The 17,593-nt window shown below is 42.2% G+C and overlaps 3 protein-coding genes across 5 annotated transcripts; all 3 read right to left on the bottom strand.

Annotated features, from left to right (window-relative positions):
- Positions 1-1,349: 1,349 nt before the first annotated feature.
- Positions 1,350-6,237, bottom strand: zpax1 (zona pellucida protein AX 1). Of its 2 annotated transcripts, none has more exons than XR_011239383.1 (21): positions 6,091-6,237; positions 5,931-6,010; positions 5,748-5,843; positions 5,546-5,670; positions 5,030-5,176; positions 4,849-4,938; positions 4,594-4,758; positions 4,430-4,526; positions 4,138-4,355; positions 3,902-4,058; positions 3,621-3,829; positions 3,413-3,530; positions 3,126-3,325; positions 2,938-3,052; positions 2,694-2,863; positions 2,521-2,618; positions 2,310-2,440; positions 2,039-2,228; positions 1,742-1,906; positions 1,529-1,649; positions 1,350-1,452 (listed from the first exon to the last, which is right to left on the bottom strand). XR_011239383.1 is itself a non-coding variant. In XM_020107591.2 (21 exons), the coding sequence occupies exons 1-21, from the start codon at positions 6,108-6,110 to the stop codon at positions 1,373-1,375; spliced, it is 2,769 nt and encodes a 922-aa protein (XP_019963150.2). In that variant the 5' UTR covers positions 6,111-6,237; the 3' UTR covers positions 1,350-1,372. The 2 variants fall into 2 exon arrangements, 1 of the variants encoding a protein (XP_019963150.2); XM_020107591.2 differs by having other exon boundaries at positions 1,742-1,883.
- A 152-nt stretch (positions 6,238-6,389) lies between these two features.
- ttc32 (tetratricopeptide repeat domain 32) lies at positions 6,390-9,181 on the bottom strand. Its single transcript, XM_020107594.2, has 3 exons — positions 8,681-9,181; positions 7,813-7,979; positions 6,390-7,284 (listed from the first exon to the last, which is right to left on the bottom strand). Exons 1-3 carry the CDS (start codon positions 8,842-8,844, stop codon positions 7,157-7,159), a joined length of 459 nt encoding a protein of 152 aa, XP_019963153.1. The 5' UTR covers positions 8,845-9,181; the 3' UTR covers positions 6,390-7,156.
- Positions 9,182-11,464: 2,283 nt separating this feature from the next.
- matn3a (matrilin 3a) lies at positions 11,465-17,446 on the bottom strand. Of its 2 annotated transcripts, none has more exons than XM_069514704.1 (6): positions 17,150-17,446; positions 14,060-14,635; positions 13,050-13,175; positions 12,417-12,524; positions 12,135-12,204; positions 11,465-12,007 (listed from the first exon to the last, which is right to left on the bottom strand). In XM_069514704.1, exons 1-5 carry the CDS (start codon positions 17,313-17,315, stop codon positions 12,149-12,151), a joined length of 1,032 nt encoding a protein of 343 aa, XP_069370805.1. In that variant the 5' UTR covers positions 17,316-17,446; the 3' UTR covers positions 11,465-12,007; positions 12,135-12,148. The 2 variants fall into 2 exon arrangements, with proteins under 2 accessions (XP_069370805.1, XP_069370806.1); XM_069514705.1 differs by lacking the exon at positions 14,060-14,635 and adding an exon at positions 15,672-16,184 and having other exon boundaries at positions 11,869-12,007; positions 12,135-12,205; positions 12,418-12,524; positions 17,150-17,439.
- Between the last annotated feature and the right edge of the window lie 147 nt (positions 17,447-17,593).

Genomic DNA, 17,593 nt, shown 5'->3' with positions numbered 1-17,593 from the left:
TTTGACAAGTTGGAGTCTGTGCAGTTGTGATCCCCAACAGCTGTCAATGTTTTTATAGCAGCTAATTTAAACCAGACTTACTGGACAAGTTAGTGATGACCACACAAAAAGTCCTTGCAAAAAATGTAAAGTGAGCTTTCACTTATTTTGATCCATATTCCATCCACCAACATGGAGGCAGGGTTTGACCTTTACTGCAGAGCCACCAGGTAGTGATGCTTCACTTTCAGTTACAGCCATGTTGTCTCTATAAAACTTCAGTTAAATAAGTGTCATTATTTAAGTGGCTGTGGCTCAGGAGGTAGAGTGGGTCATCCACTAATTCCTGACCCCTCCAGTGCACATGTCGCAGTGTCCTTGGAAGACTGAACCCTAAATTGCCCCTGACTGCTGTTTCAGCAGTGTGTGAATTATGTGCAATAGAAAAGCACTGCATATGAAAGTGCTGCATGAATGAGACTTGTAGTGTAAAGCACTTTGACTGGTCATTAACTATATAGTAAAGTGCTCTATAAATTCAGTAGATCTACATTTTACAGTCAATTATACCAATTATGTGATTTCTGGAAACATTTGCAGGCAGCTGCTCCAAAAACCCATTTAAAACTAAAGAGTTTAAACCTCCACTAATGCCCAACCGCCCCCGTAAATTCAATCAAGCTGCAGCAAATTACAAATCTGAAAATGTTGGACACCCTCTTAAAGTGGAAACGAAATTCTTCGTTTTGAAATGGATCTATCCGAACAGGGTTCTGTACTGACCCATAACATTCTTCAAAGTTTTGAGGGAAACACAAAACAGACTGGTGAAAACAGCCTCCTTTATAGAGGCAACAACAAAAGTTAACCATTAATGAAGTGAGGCAGTCAGTTTGGATGGAGGAACTGATAAAAATCCTGATTAGAAACAATTCAAAAGAAGCATTTTGCCAAAATCATCTATGTCTTATGTGGAAAAAAAACTAATACACAGACTTTAATCTGGGATGAGAGAGTTTGATCCAACCTGCAGCTAAGAAACAAATTTACCAATTTCCCCAACATGAAATTCAAACAATTTCCCTGGAGTTCATTACTCACCCTCAGTTTTCATTGATAAACTAAATTTATGAGAGTCTGGATTATAGACCAACCCTCAAATATCATTTCTGGAAACGTTTTGAGCACAACAATTTTGTCATTAGTCCAATGGAGGAACTAATGCGCAAACTGTTCTGTTGAGATGGATGCAGAAATCTAAAAAGACATGAACTGAGTCCCTGCAGGGGATCTAACACATGAAGCCTCTGCAGTTAAATCAAAGTAGTCTGACACTCAAAGCTTTAAGCAAAGAACAAAAGAAAACTGGGTTTTAATGTTAAGAGATTTTTATTTAAAGGTTTGACTGAGTGGTTAAGAGAATTGGTCCAGAAGAGAGCTGCCTTTGGTTGCTTGATTTTGTGCTTCTTTGTGCTGGGAAAAGAAAAAAAAGAGACAAGATTCAGTACGACTCAATAAAGTGTTGGTTTATATATTTGCACATCCTCACCTCTCTTAACCCCTTGTTGTCTGTTGGGCTTCATGCCTGTAGGAGTCACACACTGGCCTCTGCAGGAGACGTCTGCGTCGCTGTTTGCGTCACAGATCACTGCATCACAGTGGACGTAGATCTGCAGGACAGGGGCAGATTTGGCACAGAGGGTTAGATGTATCTGTTTCATGTGCTGCGGCCTGAATGGGAGTCATTCATGTTTTTAATTACCTGGTCTTTCAGAACCTCTTCGTCTTTAGTGAAGGTGAACATCTGCACAGAGAAGCGTTTGACGTGGGATGGGATGGCGACTCGGGTGTTGATTGCAACGGGGTGGAAGACGGTCATGTAGTTGTCATCACGGTTCTCACAGCTGGTGACGAGACGGGAAACAAACTGTTTAATTTAAAACCAACAATGAGGCTTTAATTCAAATGTCTAAATCCTTTAAAGCAACTTCTAAACTCAATTTTAATATCACTGTCCTTGCCAAGACACTGATGTAGATACTAGATTATGCTTCATTACCTGTCCACAATAATGTCCCAGCTGGGCAGGGACTTCCTGTATTCTTTAAGAGTGGCCCAACAGTTCTCCAGGATGAGCTCCAGCTGCGGGTCTGTGGTGTACATCAGCTCCACCTCAAAATACAGAGGTTGTCTCAGGTATTTCACCACTGGATAATCTTCTGCTTGGTAGAACAACTCATACGATGAATCTGGAGGAGAGACACAATAAAATGTTGTATTGACAATGTCTGCACCAACAGGACAAGAGTTTCCCCAGTGTTCCTACATACCTTCAGCGAGCCCCATCTGCACCATCAGTTGTCCTGATCCGATCTCTGCAGCAGGTTGGTTTTGTATTGGTTCAGAGTTGAAGGAAATAGTCTGAGTGTCATTCACCATATAGTAGCAGGAAATAGTTTGCCTAAAGGAGAACATGTCAAAAATGAGAATTTAAAATCTCAAAATTAAATATTAAGGTAAAGGCCAGATGACTGTTTTTACCTGTAATCGGGATCAACTGGTGACGTGTAGGTGGCTCCTTTGTTGTTGTTGTAATAAAGGCCGATTTCATTTTCATACAGCACGTAGTTGTCAAAAAACTAAAGACAGGGAGGATTAAACATTTTAACAAAAGCCGCCTTCAATTTCTATATATTAAGTTATTAGTAACTCACCACTCTAGTGGTTTTACAGGAATCAACACTGAAAGAAAACTGAGCGAAGCGATCGTTGCTAAAAACTGGTTTGCAGGACTGGTCCTTCAGAGTCAGCATGCTCGGATCAAGGTTGGGCACCGATTCCAGCTTCACAGCCAGAGCAGTCATTGTGCCGTTTGGGTGGCACTCTTTAGGGAGAAGACAACTTGTCAATTAAACGTTTCATATTCAATTAGCAGAAATACTAGAATTGTGTTCTTACTAGTCGTTTTGAACGGGAAACGGCAGGACAGGTAGAGATCAGCAAGCACCCAGTTGTTGTTTGGGTCCCACAAGAGAATATTTAGTCTGGCTCTGATTGAGTCAGAGGTAAGTAGCTGTAAGACAGAAAGTTAAGTATCCAGTGCAAATAGGTTAGAGTCCGTTTCAAAGTTGTTTTACGAAACTTACCTCAAATGCTGCGTCCTTGGCGCTGTAGGGCACCACGAGGCTGAAGTGTGTGCCGTTTTCTGCAAAGTTGTAAGTCTCCATCTGCTCAGTGTTCAGCTGCTGGTACCCAACCAGGGTCTGGAAACTGGGGCCCTGACTCCCATATTTCGCACTGATGTAAAAAGCATTCTGGTCACAAGAACCAGACAGTGTGGGAAGCACTGAAGGAGAAAAACGTGTAAAAAGGTTGGTCCCATGTGCAATTATTGAAATTCATGTTGTCAAGTGACAAATAAGGATGTTCTCACCAACATCCTGCAGAGATGTCTCCAAATTCACTGAGTGGGCGAAAGGAGTTTCTTCTGGCAGAGTCAGAAATCCAAAGACCAGAGGGAGAAAGTAGGTTGTGACCAAGGGCTCAGGATTCTGCAGAATTTAAAGAAGCTCAGCTGTGGCCACAGAATGCATCCAAACAAAGACACGATAAAATCTGAACGCGACTGTAATGTTACATACATGTTTCAGGACGACATCAGCTTCCAAAGGCACTTGCAGAGAGAAGCTCTTAGATCCATTGGAGAAGCTGTGCTCTTGCACTGGAAAGCCTCTGGCATTACTTTCCTCTACAGTGAGAACTCCAGTGGAGAAGGTGATGTTCCTGAGCTCCACATCAGGAAGAAAAGTTCCCACGTGCACAGTGAACATCCTGTCTTGTGGGACAGTGGCTGTGGAACAGAGTGTGACGGTTTAGCTTGGCTACAAGTTCCCATTGCCGCCACCAGAGAAGCGGGACTCACCATCTATGACTTGTGGCGGTCTGGGCATCAGAGGGGTGGTGATGGGGAACAAAACCTTGTATCTGGTATCATCTTGAGTGTCCTCTGCCCTCCACAGTACCTCCAACATGGGCTCCACGTTATAGGCGATGTGGTACTGGTAATCTGGGGCATGGCTCTGCAATTATTCATGGTAGTTTTAATAAATCATGAAAATGGACCAGAGCCTCACATTGCAAATTTATAAACTTCCCCACCTTGTAGTAACCATCAGGCGATCCCACGGGGATCTCGACAACGATGTGAAAGTCAGAGGCAGATAGTGTGTACCCTCGTGCTGCCATCTGAGATTTATCCAGCCTCTCTCCATTGATGCCCATGAACATTTCTAGGATTTTAAAGTTGCCGTCTACCAGGGGCGTCACCCGACGAGGCACGTACCATGAGATGGCCTCCTCGGTGAAGAGGACGCCGCCTGTTGAAGATACAATCATTAACTAAACCGCACTATAAATTAAAGCTACGCTGCCCAAATTTCTGGAGACTCACCTGTGGGACAAGCAGCTGCCAAGTTCATCACACTCAGACCGTGCGGTGTCTTGTAGTAAGTGCTCACTTTCAAAACCTCCATGGGGACTCCAGCCACCTAAACGTAGTGTTGACTGTCATTCAAGAGAAGGAAGACACAGCGGACAAGCAGGTGTGTCACTTACCTCCTCAGAGTAAGTCTCTGCTGTATCGTAAGGGCTTCGCATGACCAGGCGGTTCGTGGTGGTCATGGCGGTGTAGCCAGCTTGGGTGGCCTCCCTCAGGACCATCGGAACTGGGTCTGGAGTGAAAAACGTCATTTTCCAGATACCATGTGCTCCATCAGATTCCTGAAGGGAAAAAGATTTGTTTGCATCACTTCCATTTGAATGGATATACCAAAAAAGTGTAGGTAGAGGGAGGGCGGTGACTAAACGTACACCAGGAATGGCGTTGATCTGGGTTTCATCTTCAACATCCTGAGCTTGTCCCTTAGCCTCAGCAGCAGGTGTAGCCATGTGGTGTGATACCTGAAGAGAAAGCCAGATTTAAACTCACAGTAACATTCGTACACTTCACTGTTGGAGACATTACAATCATTTACAATATTAGGAGACATACTTCCATATAGTTCCTGTCGCAGAGAATCTCTCTGGAGGCCCAGCGAGTGTAGCTGCACGTCTTGGTCACATCATGAGTGGCCACATTGGAAGGATTCTGATGGTTGTACATTTGGAGTCTCAAGGCGACATTAAAGGTTGCATCATTCTATAAATTAGAAAAAGGCACAAACAAGACAGGAAGCATGCCATGAATCAACATTTGTAAAATGTTTGGCGGCAGCAGCAGAATAATTATTTAAAGTTTAAAATCAAAGGGCAAACATTTCACAATATTTAAATTCAGCTCATTTATAAATTTGCCAGTTTTGTCATCCAAGGAAATTCAATAAAGACAAGAAAACTCACATTAGGCTGATTTCAGAAACAGCACAGTTTAGCGTTTGTCCCTTTCACAATAAAAGGGAAATTGACCTTGTATCCTATAAGAGGTTACATGAGTTGGACATTTTCTTAATCATCCCATCAGAAAACTCCTGGACAAAGACAACATGAAAATATCTAGAGCTCAACACACTTTGTTGTCCACATAGCAGCCCATCAGAGACGTGTAGATTCTGGTGTTGCCCCAAGGGTCAGACTCCATGCTGTAGCCACACTGAGCGGCCAGGCTGGGCGTCAACGCAACGTGCTGGGTGCCATCTGGAGAGCAGAGGAAAACAGGATCAGGCCTGAGTGACGAAGCAATCTGCTCATACTCAGCAGGAGTTCATACTCACTGATGGCTTCCACCTCAAGCTGGTTCCCCTCAGCCAGAGCCTTGTCTAAGGAGAGTCTCATCAGATTCCCTGCACAGTCTGACCTTAAACCACTGCCTGTGTGGAGAGGTGACGAGAAGTCAGGTCAGCAGAGCAGGTGAACTGATGTCAGGTGAAATAAAGACAGTTCATGTGAGTTCTTACCTGACTGCGAATTGAGCTTCAGGTTAGGCCTCGCTTGACTCATGGTGACAACTGCAGCCATCAAGAAGTTCCATAACAAACTTTAACAGAGAGAACATTAGTTAGAAACAAGTGAAAAAAGGCAGAAAGTCGTTACCAACAGACAAAACAATGAACTTACATGTGCTCAGGCCTCCTCATGTTGTTCACGAGCAAAGACAAAAATCACAGGAATCAAACCACTTTCAGAGCTTGGCACTGAGAGCCCAGCAAACCCTTCAACTACAAACCAGCTCTGAAGTGGCTGATTGCTTTACCCAGAAGCCACCAGGTGCTTTATACTTCACTTGATCAGGACGCACAGGTGAGACGCATCAGTCATCGATCTCCACACACACACACACACACACACACACACACTCAGAGGGTTGGTTTGATATATGAATCTTTGAAAACACAACAAAATCATTGTTCATCAGCTGTGTGCAGGAAAAAATAATTTATTGTGTACTCATTATATACAAACCTACATGTGTTTGACATCATATATATCTGCATTAACAATTAACAATTACATTCATTATCAATTAAACTGCAAGTTAATTTCTCAATTAATTGATGAATTTTGTCTGTAGAAAGTCCAAAGGGCTCGTCACAAATTTCTAAAAAATCAGAATCACAAATGAGCAAATTTTTTGTTTGTCAGCTTGAAAAGCACGACCTAAATAATCGATCCATTACTGACATGTTTTCCATTGCACCAGTGAGACGCCTCATTTTTACTTCATGCTAACATTTGATTATTGTTTGGTTATGGTCACAACCATCCTTCCAGTGACTTCAAGGTGGGGAACAATCGTTTATTACTGACAGTCTGTTGTTTTGTCCGCTGCACCTCGGTCGATTCGTCTGCACTCTCCATTCACAGACTTACACGATGATATACTTTCATTTATGAGGCCATTATATTGTTTGGCCAACTGAACGAGGCTGGAGATTGTGCAGGAAAGGAATCAAAAATGCTCTGCTTCATAAAAATCCATATTAGCGTCGCGCCTGATCCGGTGGGATGTCTGCCTCCTCCGTCATGTGTTCAAACAGCAGAGGATTTAATGCTTTGTAGCCGTCATGTGATCTTCAGCTACAATGTTTGTGTGCCACATTATAAAACACTTTCAGATACAAGAATGAAAACTTGCACCAGACTTCAGGTTAATAAAACTCGCTCTCTGTAGTTTATGAGATTGTCAGTATCCTCTGTTTGTCTTCTCCTGCTGGTCCAGAAGCGTCTGTCGCAGACTCACTTTGGCATCTTCAAACTCTGGATTGAGCTTCAACGCCTGCTGGAAGTCACTCACGGCATCGTCAAAAAAACCTGTGACACAATGAAATAAATAAATACAGATTGGGGATAAGTTTATGATGTGTAAAACACTGGCAAACTGGTTGGATAAGATTCAGCAGCTTCTTCTTTATCGCAGCAGAATCTGCTCCAGGGCTGGAAAGCATCTGGGTTCGTGACGACACGACTCCATCTAGTGTCCTCGGGAAGAACACACCATTCAGCACCATCCTAGATAACAGTGTGATCATAGTGTGATGGCTAACAAGTTAAAATAGTTTTAAAGTGTATGGTTCACCATGTGTCTGTAACTCTGAACACTGCTCTCCTGAAACATATCCCCTCATGCTGTTTTAATGACGGTGATGGGAAACGAGAATGTCCAACATCATATTTAAAAAATGTAAATTGCCACAAAGGGCTTAACAATCTGTAAAAGCTGAGACACCCTCTGTCCTCAACCCTCAAATATAGGAAAAGCCGTATTTGATTTTAAGCCCTTTTCTGTCAGACCTGCTGATGATAATAGATTTACATTATTTTCCTCGTGTGTGTTCTTACCCAGTCTGTATCGAATAAGTCCTCTGTTGTAGAAAGGTATTTCAAAGTGACAGTCAGTCTGAATAGCAGAAGTGTAATCCTCCACCGCTTCATGAAAATCCACCCGGAGGTACTTTATCTGTCCGCGGTTGTTGTAAGCTGTGGCCAAACTAGCAGCATCACATTTCCTGTGAAAACACGACGCGATACGATGAGTTTAATTCAATCCAAACATTTCTGTGTGTTCACAACAGAGATAACAGCAGCCATTATTATTATTATTAGGTCAGACTGGACACGGTGGTATTATGCACTGACTCAGAAGTTGTTTTAAAAACTTTACAATCCACAATATCCATCAGGAAGGATTTACTAATAGAGCTGTAGCATAGTTTCGTAAGACTTCACAGGGCCGGCGTTAATGAGGGGGGACGGGGGAACGAGTATGCTGAAGGTGCATGTACCAGCATCGGTTCCACAGAGGAGAAGGAAATGATCGAGAAGAAAGGAATGGAGACACGGCAGAACCTCTTTATATACAGTCTATGGGCAGAACAGGTGGGAGGAGGAGGACTGCATACTATGTAGTACTGCGCTGGCTTCTGAGTACTTATTATGCGTAATTATATGTACTGTCTACTTCTATGTTTACACTGAGCTTCAGAGAGACACTGCATTTCAAATCCGTCTATGTCACGTGTTAAATGACGTGACGTTACACACTGTTGTACAGTAGGTGGCGGTATAAACCTTGAGTTGTTACCAGTAAACCAAGAGAAGAAGAAGAAGCAGAAGTTCAATAATAACAGAGAAGAAGAGAAACTGGATCGACGCTAGCTAACCAGTCGTTAGCCGTTAGCTCACTCCACCGCCCCACAGAGGAAGGTACCTGGAGTGTGAACAGGAAGTGATGAAGTGTGAGTACAGCTCCTCGGCCTGAGTGAAGTTCTTCTGGTTGAACTCAGAGTTTCCATGTTTCAGGATCTCTGACATGTTTTCATCCATCTGAAGGTTCCTGCGTTTGTTATGTCGGGTTTCCGCAAACACGGACATGACGTCGCAGCTCAGTGCGTCAAGAGTAGGCGGGACTTATTTGTTATTTGTATATGTGCACTGATATAAACTAAAATAAAAGTTTAAAATTGATTTATAATTTCCCACAACAGTTTACGCCATTCTATTTTTATTTTATTACTTTAAACTGTTCTATCTATTTTATTTACATTATTTGTGTTTTCAACTTATTTTTAAACTGTCACACAGATTTTTATTTCTTTGACTTCTTTTAATTTTATTACCTTTAAACTGTGCTTTTCTGATTTTAAATTTCTCTCTGTGTTGTTTTTAATGGACTTAATGCCTCTCTTTGTATAGAAAGGTGCTTTATGAATAAAAACTGCCTTTCTCTAATTATTACTCCATTTTTAATGACTTCTTAATCTCTTTAATGCTTGTACCTTTAGTTTGACAGTATTATCTAAACTGTATAAATATATTGTTAATATTATTTGAAATGATAAATGTCTGTTACAGAATTTCCTGTTAATTATCATCCTACACATTCATCTATTTACTGAAGTTTAGTATAATCTCTCAACAGCAGGTGGCAGACTAGATTTAGATCTCATTAAAACAAGGCAGTGACTTCATGTGAATATACAATGAAGTTAATAATTGAAATAGTAGAAGAGCAATGAATATGAACTCATAACAGAAACATACAACTTTACATATGAGTGATATCTTGATAAAGTACAGTTCACAGAAACAGCTGGAACCATCACAGACTCTAACATCTGTCCCACCTCAGTGCAGTGGACAGTGTGGATACTTGCTGAAGTAAATACTCATCAATGAGGCCATAAGCAAACTTGTAAGAGATTCTCAGACCCAGATGTCAAACGTTGCGGTGAAAAATGACGCCTTAAGTAAGCGAAGGTCACTCAGGAGCCGTGCACTTCCCCTCTCCGCGGCCCATTTATCTCCAGACTGTGTGGACGAGCTGAAAAGGATCACACAGAGACCAGTTTGACCCAGAGGAAGGACGACTGTTGACACTAGTGAGAAAATGGCAATAACATACAACCTGTGGAAATGTGGGTTGACCACTGAGCATCACATCACAATAACACACACTGAGAGGGAATGAGTCAAATGTGATGCAATCTGGAGACGTGATAGATTCAATATTAACAAACTCATTTTATGAAATAGATTGATGATCAAATCTTCATTCCAGATAAACCAGGTAGGATGATGCAAAGATTTCTAACTCCACGCTTCACTGTTAACAGCAAGCTCTGCACTGAACGTCCTGCAGGCAATCAATTAAAAAGTGACATTATATTATAGAATTGTTTGAGGAGGACCCACTGATGATGAGGAATAATTATCACAGGCCAAGGAAACAGGAAGGAAGGTTTAGAACTGGCCCTGCACCAGTTTTAAATCAGGATAAACGCAAAACACCTTCAAACTAAAAGACAACGTGTGCACATGAAGTAAAGCTGATTCATTCTAAGGCTACATATTAAAACATTTGTCCCTACAAAAAATAATAATAAAACAATTAATAAAAAGCACCTCAAACATTTTTTGAGAGATTATTGAGGATTAAAGTTCATCCACATCTTCTTTAACTTCAGCAGCGATGCACACCAGCCTTCATGTCTTTCCCACTTCTCAAAGGTGTGCGAGTCCCATTCATCTTCTTCCACTGAAACACTGGTGGGCTCACCTCTCTCTGTGTGTGTGTGTGGTAACCATGAAAGCCACAGCAGATAGCAAACAAACATAAAACAGCTGTTTGCTGAAAGGAAGGAGGGAGAGGATCCAAACCAGACTCGAGGTAAACGTTGGCGTGTTGACTCTCAGCCTCACACAGCCGTCGCAGACAGAGACGCTCTGTTGTCAGCTCTGTTCCAGGCAAACAAGCCGACGCATTCCACAGGAAACACCATGAGGGCCTGTCTGTTGTTTTATGGACATCGCTGAGGGTTTAAAGAAAACACGATGGTGATAACAAGGCCCAAAAACATACGGTGGTGCTGAAAAGAATCAAATGAACAGCTTTGTCTTTGCTGCAATTTAGATTTTATTCCAGCTCTATTTTATTTTTGACTGGAGGTGTTCTCTGAGTGAAACGGGGTCAGAGGTCACAAACTGATTTTCCCCTGACCCCAGATATCAGAGCGGTTCCATGGTTTTTAAGAGGTTAGGGTGAATTATGGCACGTTGTTAATAGAAATGTCAAAGCTGCAGCAATATTTACTTTTCCATATTGACACAGCAATACACACATGTCACATGAATTTACAGTTATATCACAGAGGTTGATATAAGGCCTCGTTTATCTGATTCTCCCACATGATCTATAGCTCCTGTTGAAAATTGATCTTCAGTGAGAGTCACTGAAACCAATTTTTATAATTGAGGATATTTTTAAATGTTGCACGTCATTTTCAATCAAATAATGGTTTAAAAAATAACTTAAATGAGCTAAATGTTTATGATTCTCCCCTTTCTAGTTCATTACATTTCTAGTTGCACATAGGAGGATTACATCCGCCCCTGGTGTCTTTATATAATCAATGATCAATATACCTCACAAGATTATAAACATGTCATTTCACATATAATATTGATTAATTTTTTATGAAGACAAACAAAATCAGATTTGTATGATTATTTTATTGTCCAATTTGTCCACTTTATTACATTTATAGATGTTGGCAAACATTATACGTAATCTTGAAGCATTGATATAACATATATATTTTTGTAATAAAGAAAATGTGTAAAAATCCATAATGTAAGAAACTTTTCGGCCTCTGAGCAAACTGTCATTTTCCTATAAAATCGAATCACTATATTAATCACGATTAGACATTTCCACAAATGACCACTATGTACACTATGCACAAACAGGACATACAAACTACATAATACAGAACAGGAGAAACTATGAATATTCATTTTCTTTGGTTATTTAGCGTCACAGCATGTTCATACTGGTGTTAAGAAAAAATACAGTATGTTGCTTTAACAGCATTTTCAATAAATCATTAACAGTTCACAAAAATCCCAGATCAGTTGAGGATATTGTTGCTCGACAGTCGACAGCAGTAACATGAGGGATTCTGGTTTGTGAATCACAGCTTCACTCGACCTGCGGCTGTTGGACGACAGGAAGCAGAAGTCGGGGTGATCTGTGGCTCTGACAGGAAACGAACCGGTTAGCTGCCATTGCACAAAGTAAATAAACAAGAGGCCAGACACTGAGGCGGGTGGGAGGTTTTCTCAACCATCAATCCCCTCGAAAAAATAAAGTTGTCAATGCCCACCTCTGTGTCCCGCTTCATGCACGGCCCACCGTGTTCTCCAGACGCTCTATTCTCCCAGACACATCCGCCAGTGAGGTCAGTCAAGGAAACGCATTTAAAACACATGTAAAAGGTGAAAGCAGGATGACGAATGGTTCATATAGCTCCTTTAAACAAGACACACTGTTAAATTTCATTCCTACAACACCAGCAGGCTGAAGTAAGCGGCTGTCGGCTCAGTGACATGTGCAGCGGACTCTGCTTATAATAAAACGTCTCCATCTGGAACAACACAAAGGATATGCTTGGCTGTGAGCTGCTGGATGGCCGCCTGCGTCTGCTTCTGGAAGGCCAGCCTGGACTCGCATTTACAGGGATCCACCGCCACCACCTCCACCTCCACCTTCGCCACTTCACCGGGAGAAAGAAAGAGTTCACATCGGTGCAACAGATCAGGCAGCGAGAGAGAAAAAACATACGATACCACCCACTCTACGCTTTCCTTCTGGGATGATGTTCAGGAATGCACCGAAGCCAAAATGATCACAGACAATACATTTTCTAAAAGGGATCATTGATTTACAGATATAGAATCATGGATTATGCAACAGTTGGTTGTGAAGCTCAGACAATAGACTGCGTGTAAAGATGGACGACGCGTCTTCACTTCCTGCCGCTTTGCAAAAATGAAGCCAAAACATCCTGGACGTGGTGGCTGTACTAACGAGGTCCCTCCTATTCACACGCTTGAGTCATATTCTGCTGTCAATCATGGACTCCACTAACATGGAGGAGGCAGGGTTTATGACCCATACTGCAGCCAGCCACCAGGGGGCGGTCAGAATGATTTGGCATCACTTTTAGGAAGCTGTTCTATCGTCCATCTTTACACACAGTCTGTGTTAAACTGCAGGAATCCTCACTGGAAGCTCTTACGTTTCAGGGAACATGTTTTCATGTCAGCGTTCAGGATGTAACCGGCCCGACACTTGCAATAAAAGGAGGCGTTGCTGTTGACACAAATGTGTTGACACTCGTGTCCCGTGGCACAGGGGTCCAGACCTAGGATGAGACGGGATTCAGGGACGGTGCTGTCAAGATGGTAAGCATGGCAACAGGTTCATGTGTAAACATATAGCAGGTCACTCTAAGATTTCTGCCGACAAATATCAGTAAAATAAATAATTCTTGGTACGATCGTAGCTTTTCTAAAGTTTTTACACTTGACCACCTGTTCCATTCATGCAACTTCACCTCATCTGAGTCAGCGCTGTTTGAAGAAATTAGATTCACTGTGTGTTGGACAACACAAGAAATCACAGAACCCTGAGGTGCAACAGTTATGACATTTACAGCACAGAAGAAGGCAACAAGACAAACATCAGACGGTGACACGGAAAAAAATTACAACAGAATCCAAATCTCTGATATCCTAAAATGGGAAATGTCTGTTTTTTAACCTGTAGTTGAAATTATTTTACTTGTGACAAAGGATATGTGCAGATATTATCATATAAAGAGTAGAGCAGTTAAAGTTCATGTCTATCAGTTCTCTTTCTGTATCAACAGGTGTTTTGGACTCCTAAGATTCTGTTGTTAATTAAATCATCTCAAATAAACACGTAAAAAATCAAAGCAATCCATAAGATGCTTTGGTTTTAAAACAAATGACTAACAATTACCACGTATGAAAGTTTAGGGCTGCGTGGCCCCAAGACTTTGCACAGGTTTAATCTTTGTGGTTACAAGCAGGTTCTAGTGCCGACATCTGCAGTCCATGTGGGGGTTGAGAGCATGCGTTGATTTCATAGTTTATAATTCACCACAAACACTGTAAATGATCCACAAAGTGAAACAAACCCCCTGAAGACTGTAGATGCCCCTTACAGGAACTAGAACCAGGGTTAATGGTGGGAAAAGGTCTCGCAGGCCCGTCTTTGTCCTACCGCACAGCGTCTCCCTGAACTTGGAGGTGAGCTTCTCAATAACGCCGTACGTCTCCACGTAGAACACGTGGTCGTCCAGAGGGATGCTGGCCATCAGCTGCAGGGAGCGCATGTCTGCACGGTCCACCCCGACGGCGTAGATCTCGATGCCAGAGGCCCGAGCTGAAGCAGACACTTCCTCCACCTGGTCTTGGGGTCTCCCGTCCGTCACAATGATGGCCACCTTGGAGATGTTCCCCGAGCGAGGCCGGGCTCCGGACTGCTCGGTGAAGGCCTCGTTCATTGCCGTTTTGATGGCGAGGCCGGTCATGGTCCCTGCTGCCAAAGGCCCGATGCGGGAGATGGCTTTCTTCATGTCGGGTTTGTTGAAGTGGGCTTTGAGCAGGAACTCGATCTTGACGGTGCTGGCGTAGTTGACCACAGCCACTCTGGTGGCGTCTGAGCCCACGTCCAGAGTGTCCACCATGTCAGCCAGGAAGATCTTGACCTTCTCAAACTCACCAGGACGAACGCTGCGAGAGCTGTCGATGATGAAGACCAGGTCCAGGAGGCGGCTCCTGCACTGAGAGTCCGTCTCTGGTGATCAACCAAACCATGGCAGGATTAAGTCCAGTTAATACTCACAACCCAGTTCATCAGTCAGACACATTCAAGATTGTTCGTTGAACTTTCACAGAGACAAGAGTCGATAAACACAGACGACTCCGCATGATGCACAACACACGATACACAAACAGACATTGTTGTGCATCACTGCAGCAGAGAAACAACAGGTTCTGGTGAAATGATGTAATATCCGTGAGATATACTATACATCATTTCAGCGTTTCAACAATCCATCGAAGACTTCTCATTGAAATGATCTTTTCATCTCGTTTCTGTGAATGAAAAGGATGTTTGATGTTTCACACATAGAAAAGAGACATGACATCTGAAGACAGTGTTAGGATCCAGTGTTTCTACGTGTCTGTGGTTCAACAGCAGATCCTCTCAGCTTGTTCAAAAGAAAATACCACTTCAGTTTGAACTCTATAATCTATGCACCTCTATATAAATTTAAAAAACTATTTATAAAAAACTTGTTTCATAGGAGCCTTCTTTTGTAGCTGATGTCAGCACTAATATATGAAAATGAATAGAGCGATTGGAAAAAGACATTTGGTCTGATTATCAGGTTATTTATTTTGTTTCCCACTTCCCACCCTTTGTCAAAAATTAAATTACACAATTTGTTTTTAATTAAAAATGCTTGGAAATTTGATTCCAGAGTTAATGTCTGAAAATGTTTTTGATTAGTTGTAATAGGTGGTTACACTCCTATGGGGTTTCCTCATGCTTCTAGACTTAATGCTAAGCTAATTATTCACTGTCAGTTGCTTTAAATCTAACTGAGAGACATGACAGTGGTTTCAATCTTCCAATCCAAGCCTCAGAAAGACAGAGAATGAATGTTTCTAAATGTGCCTGTTTACTCCTTATAAATTATATGACATGTTTTTTTAAGTGGCTCTTTACTGGTTTCCATCATGAAACAGAACGATCTGACCTTGGAAGCATCGAGGAGCATTGATTGTTTTGTGTTGGGAAGCAAACCTGACTGGTAATATTCTACCTGTCTCCACAGGACTGATGGAGGTGATGAGGCCGCTGTGGGTACTGACCGGTAGCGTCACAGGAGCGTTGGCCTCCACTGTGGTCACCACCACCGGCACGGTGGTTGTCAGCGGTGCCTCTGTGGTCTCTGGCAGAGTCGGCAGCACTGTTGGCTCTGGCAGAGTTGGCAGCACTGTTGGCTCTGGCACAGTTGGGAGTTGTACCACCGTTGTTGTTGGTACCTTGGGGTCTGACTTTGTTGGGCACGGACCTTTAAATTTGTATGGGAACTGGCCTTTGACCCTGTGGTGTGGATGGAAAGCTACAGGTGGGGATAGGCCTTTGTATATATGGTGCATTTGCGGCGCCGCCGGCCCTGAGAACCTGTGGTGATAGGGCGGCATGGGGACGGGTCTGTGGTAAGTCACTGGTGGAGACTGAGGAACAGGATGATACACTACCGGTGGAGGGATCCGTGGTGGCTGGTAGTGGTAGTGATACCCTCCTCTATACGTGTAATCACTTCTGTGGACTACAGGGTCACCAGAAAGGAAAAGTGATAGAGAACATTAGCAAGTTGGAGGAAAAGCTTTGTAAGTGACACCACATATGATTAGTTAAAGCATGAGTGTACGTTCAGCCACATGGACGGTTTCACTTGTACTGATCAGAGCTCCAGAAACCAACAGTCAAGACTTCAGATTTCATGCACATGGTTCTCATGAAACTGACAAATGTATTTATTATTGTTGAAAGATGAAATATCTCATCTTAGTTTTTTTTAACATCCAGCATTAACTGTCATTTCATTACAAAACAATTGGCATTATTTTTATGCAAGCAAATAATTACAGAGACTTCAATAAGTATAATGTGGCTGGAGAGCAGTGGTAAAATATAAGAAAGTACATTTATTTAATTAGTTCTGAGAAACATATTTATTACTTTATGTCACTGAATGATTCAACTTCACCACATTTCAGAGGGAAATACTGAACTTTTTACTGCACTACATTTATTTGGAAATTAAAGTTATTTTTCAGAACATTATAAGATAATATTTAGTATAACAATAATGTTTTACACATACAATCAATGATGAGCTGTTTTGTTGTATATTAAACAACCAAACCCCTTTGACATCATATTAAAATGCTGGGTACACATATTATAAATGTATCATACATATTAATATACTTCATAATTATAAGCTCTCTTATACATCTGAAAATACCTCCTACTTAAAAAATACTGAGATAGAGAAATACTGAAATACTGACAAATCAAATGAGGAGTAAAAAGTGCAACGTTCCTCTCTGAAATGTGGTGAAGAAATAATCAAACATAAGCACTAGGACTTGAGTAAATGTACTTTCTTACTTTGCAACACATTTTTACACTTATGTGTTGGTAATTTTACTTTTCTTACCACTCCGTCCTCTAGTACCACAAATTAAAAAAAGGAAAAGTCATGTCCGATGCCGGAGTAAAACTTACTTGCTGGATTCAGGGTCCTGGTCAGTGGCCGACCATTGTTTCTGGTCTGAGCGTAGCTCTGTGCAGCGATCACCTGAGGATCCACTGCACTGAGGTGATAAGTGGCCAGAACATCAGAGAGCAGCAGAGAGGTGCAGATCAACAGGCTCCACAGTGAAGACTTCATGGTGTCTGCAGATCCTCTGCTGCTGTGAGACCTGTGTCCGCTCTGTGTCTCAGCTCGACGGGGGTCTGACCTCCTCTGACCGCCTCCACATATGAGCAGCTCTGCAGGGCAACACCTCAAACCCTCTGCCCAATCCCAAAGTGGGACATGACCTCAGGCCACAGTGAAGGAGGACGGTACATAAACACTCACATAATCCGTCCTGAACTGCACAGTCCAGAAACATTTATAAAAACTTTCCTACCACCACAATTATTCTATACAAAGCCAATTTCCTA

This window comes from Paralichthys olivaceus, chromosome 19 (assembly GCF_024713975.1).
Source record: "Paralichthys olivaceus isolate ysfri-2021 chromosome 19, ASM2471397v2, whole genome shotgun sequence".
NCBI lineage: Eukaryota > Metazoa > Chordata > Actinopteri > Pleuronectiformes > Paralichthyidae > Paralichthys > Paralichthys olivaceus.
This window is presented reverse-complemented; position numbering and strand designations above follow the sequence as displayed.

Coding starts and splice junctions, on each gene's coding strand:
- zpax1 (XM_020107591.2), bottom strand. CDS start 6,110: ATGAGGAGGCCTGAGCACAT. Junction 2,619..2,693: donor CCTGTAAAACCACTAGAGTG/GTGAGTTACTAA, acceptor CCCTGTCTTTAG/TTTTTTGACAACTACGTGCT. Junction 2,441..2,520: donor CCAGTTGATCCCGATTACAG/GTAAAAACAGTC, acceptor GTTCTCCTTTAG/GCAAACTATTTCCTGCTACT.
- ttc32 (XM_020107594.2), bottom strand. CDS start 8,844: ATGTCCGTGTTTGCGGAAACCCGACATAACAAACGCAGGAACCTTCAG. Junction 7,980..8,680: donor ACTTCCTGTTCACACTCCAG/GTACCTTCCTCT, acceptor GTGTTTTCACAG/GAAATGTGATGCTGCTAGTT. Junction 7,285..7,812: donor ACTTATTCGATACAGACTGG/GTAAGAACACAC, acceptor ATTGTGTCACAG/GTTTTTTTGACGATGCCGTG.
- matn3a (XM_069514704.1), bottom strand. CDS start 17,315: ATGAAGTCTTCACTGTGGAGCCTGTTGATCTGCACCTCTCTGCTGCTC. Junction 14,636..17,149: donor CAGGACCCTGAATCCAGCAA/GTAAGTTTTACT, acceptor GTTGATCACCAG/AGACGGACTCTCAGTGCAGG. Junction 12,525..13,049: donor GAAAACATGTTCCCTGAAAC/GTAAGAGCTTCC, acceptor CTCCCGGTGAAG/TGGCGAAGGTGGAGGTGGAG.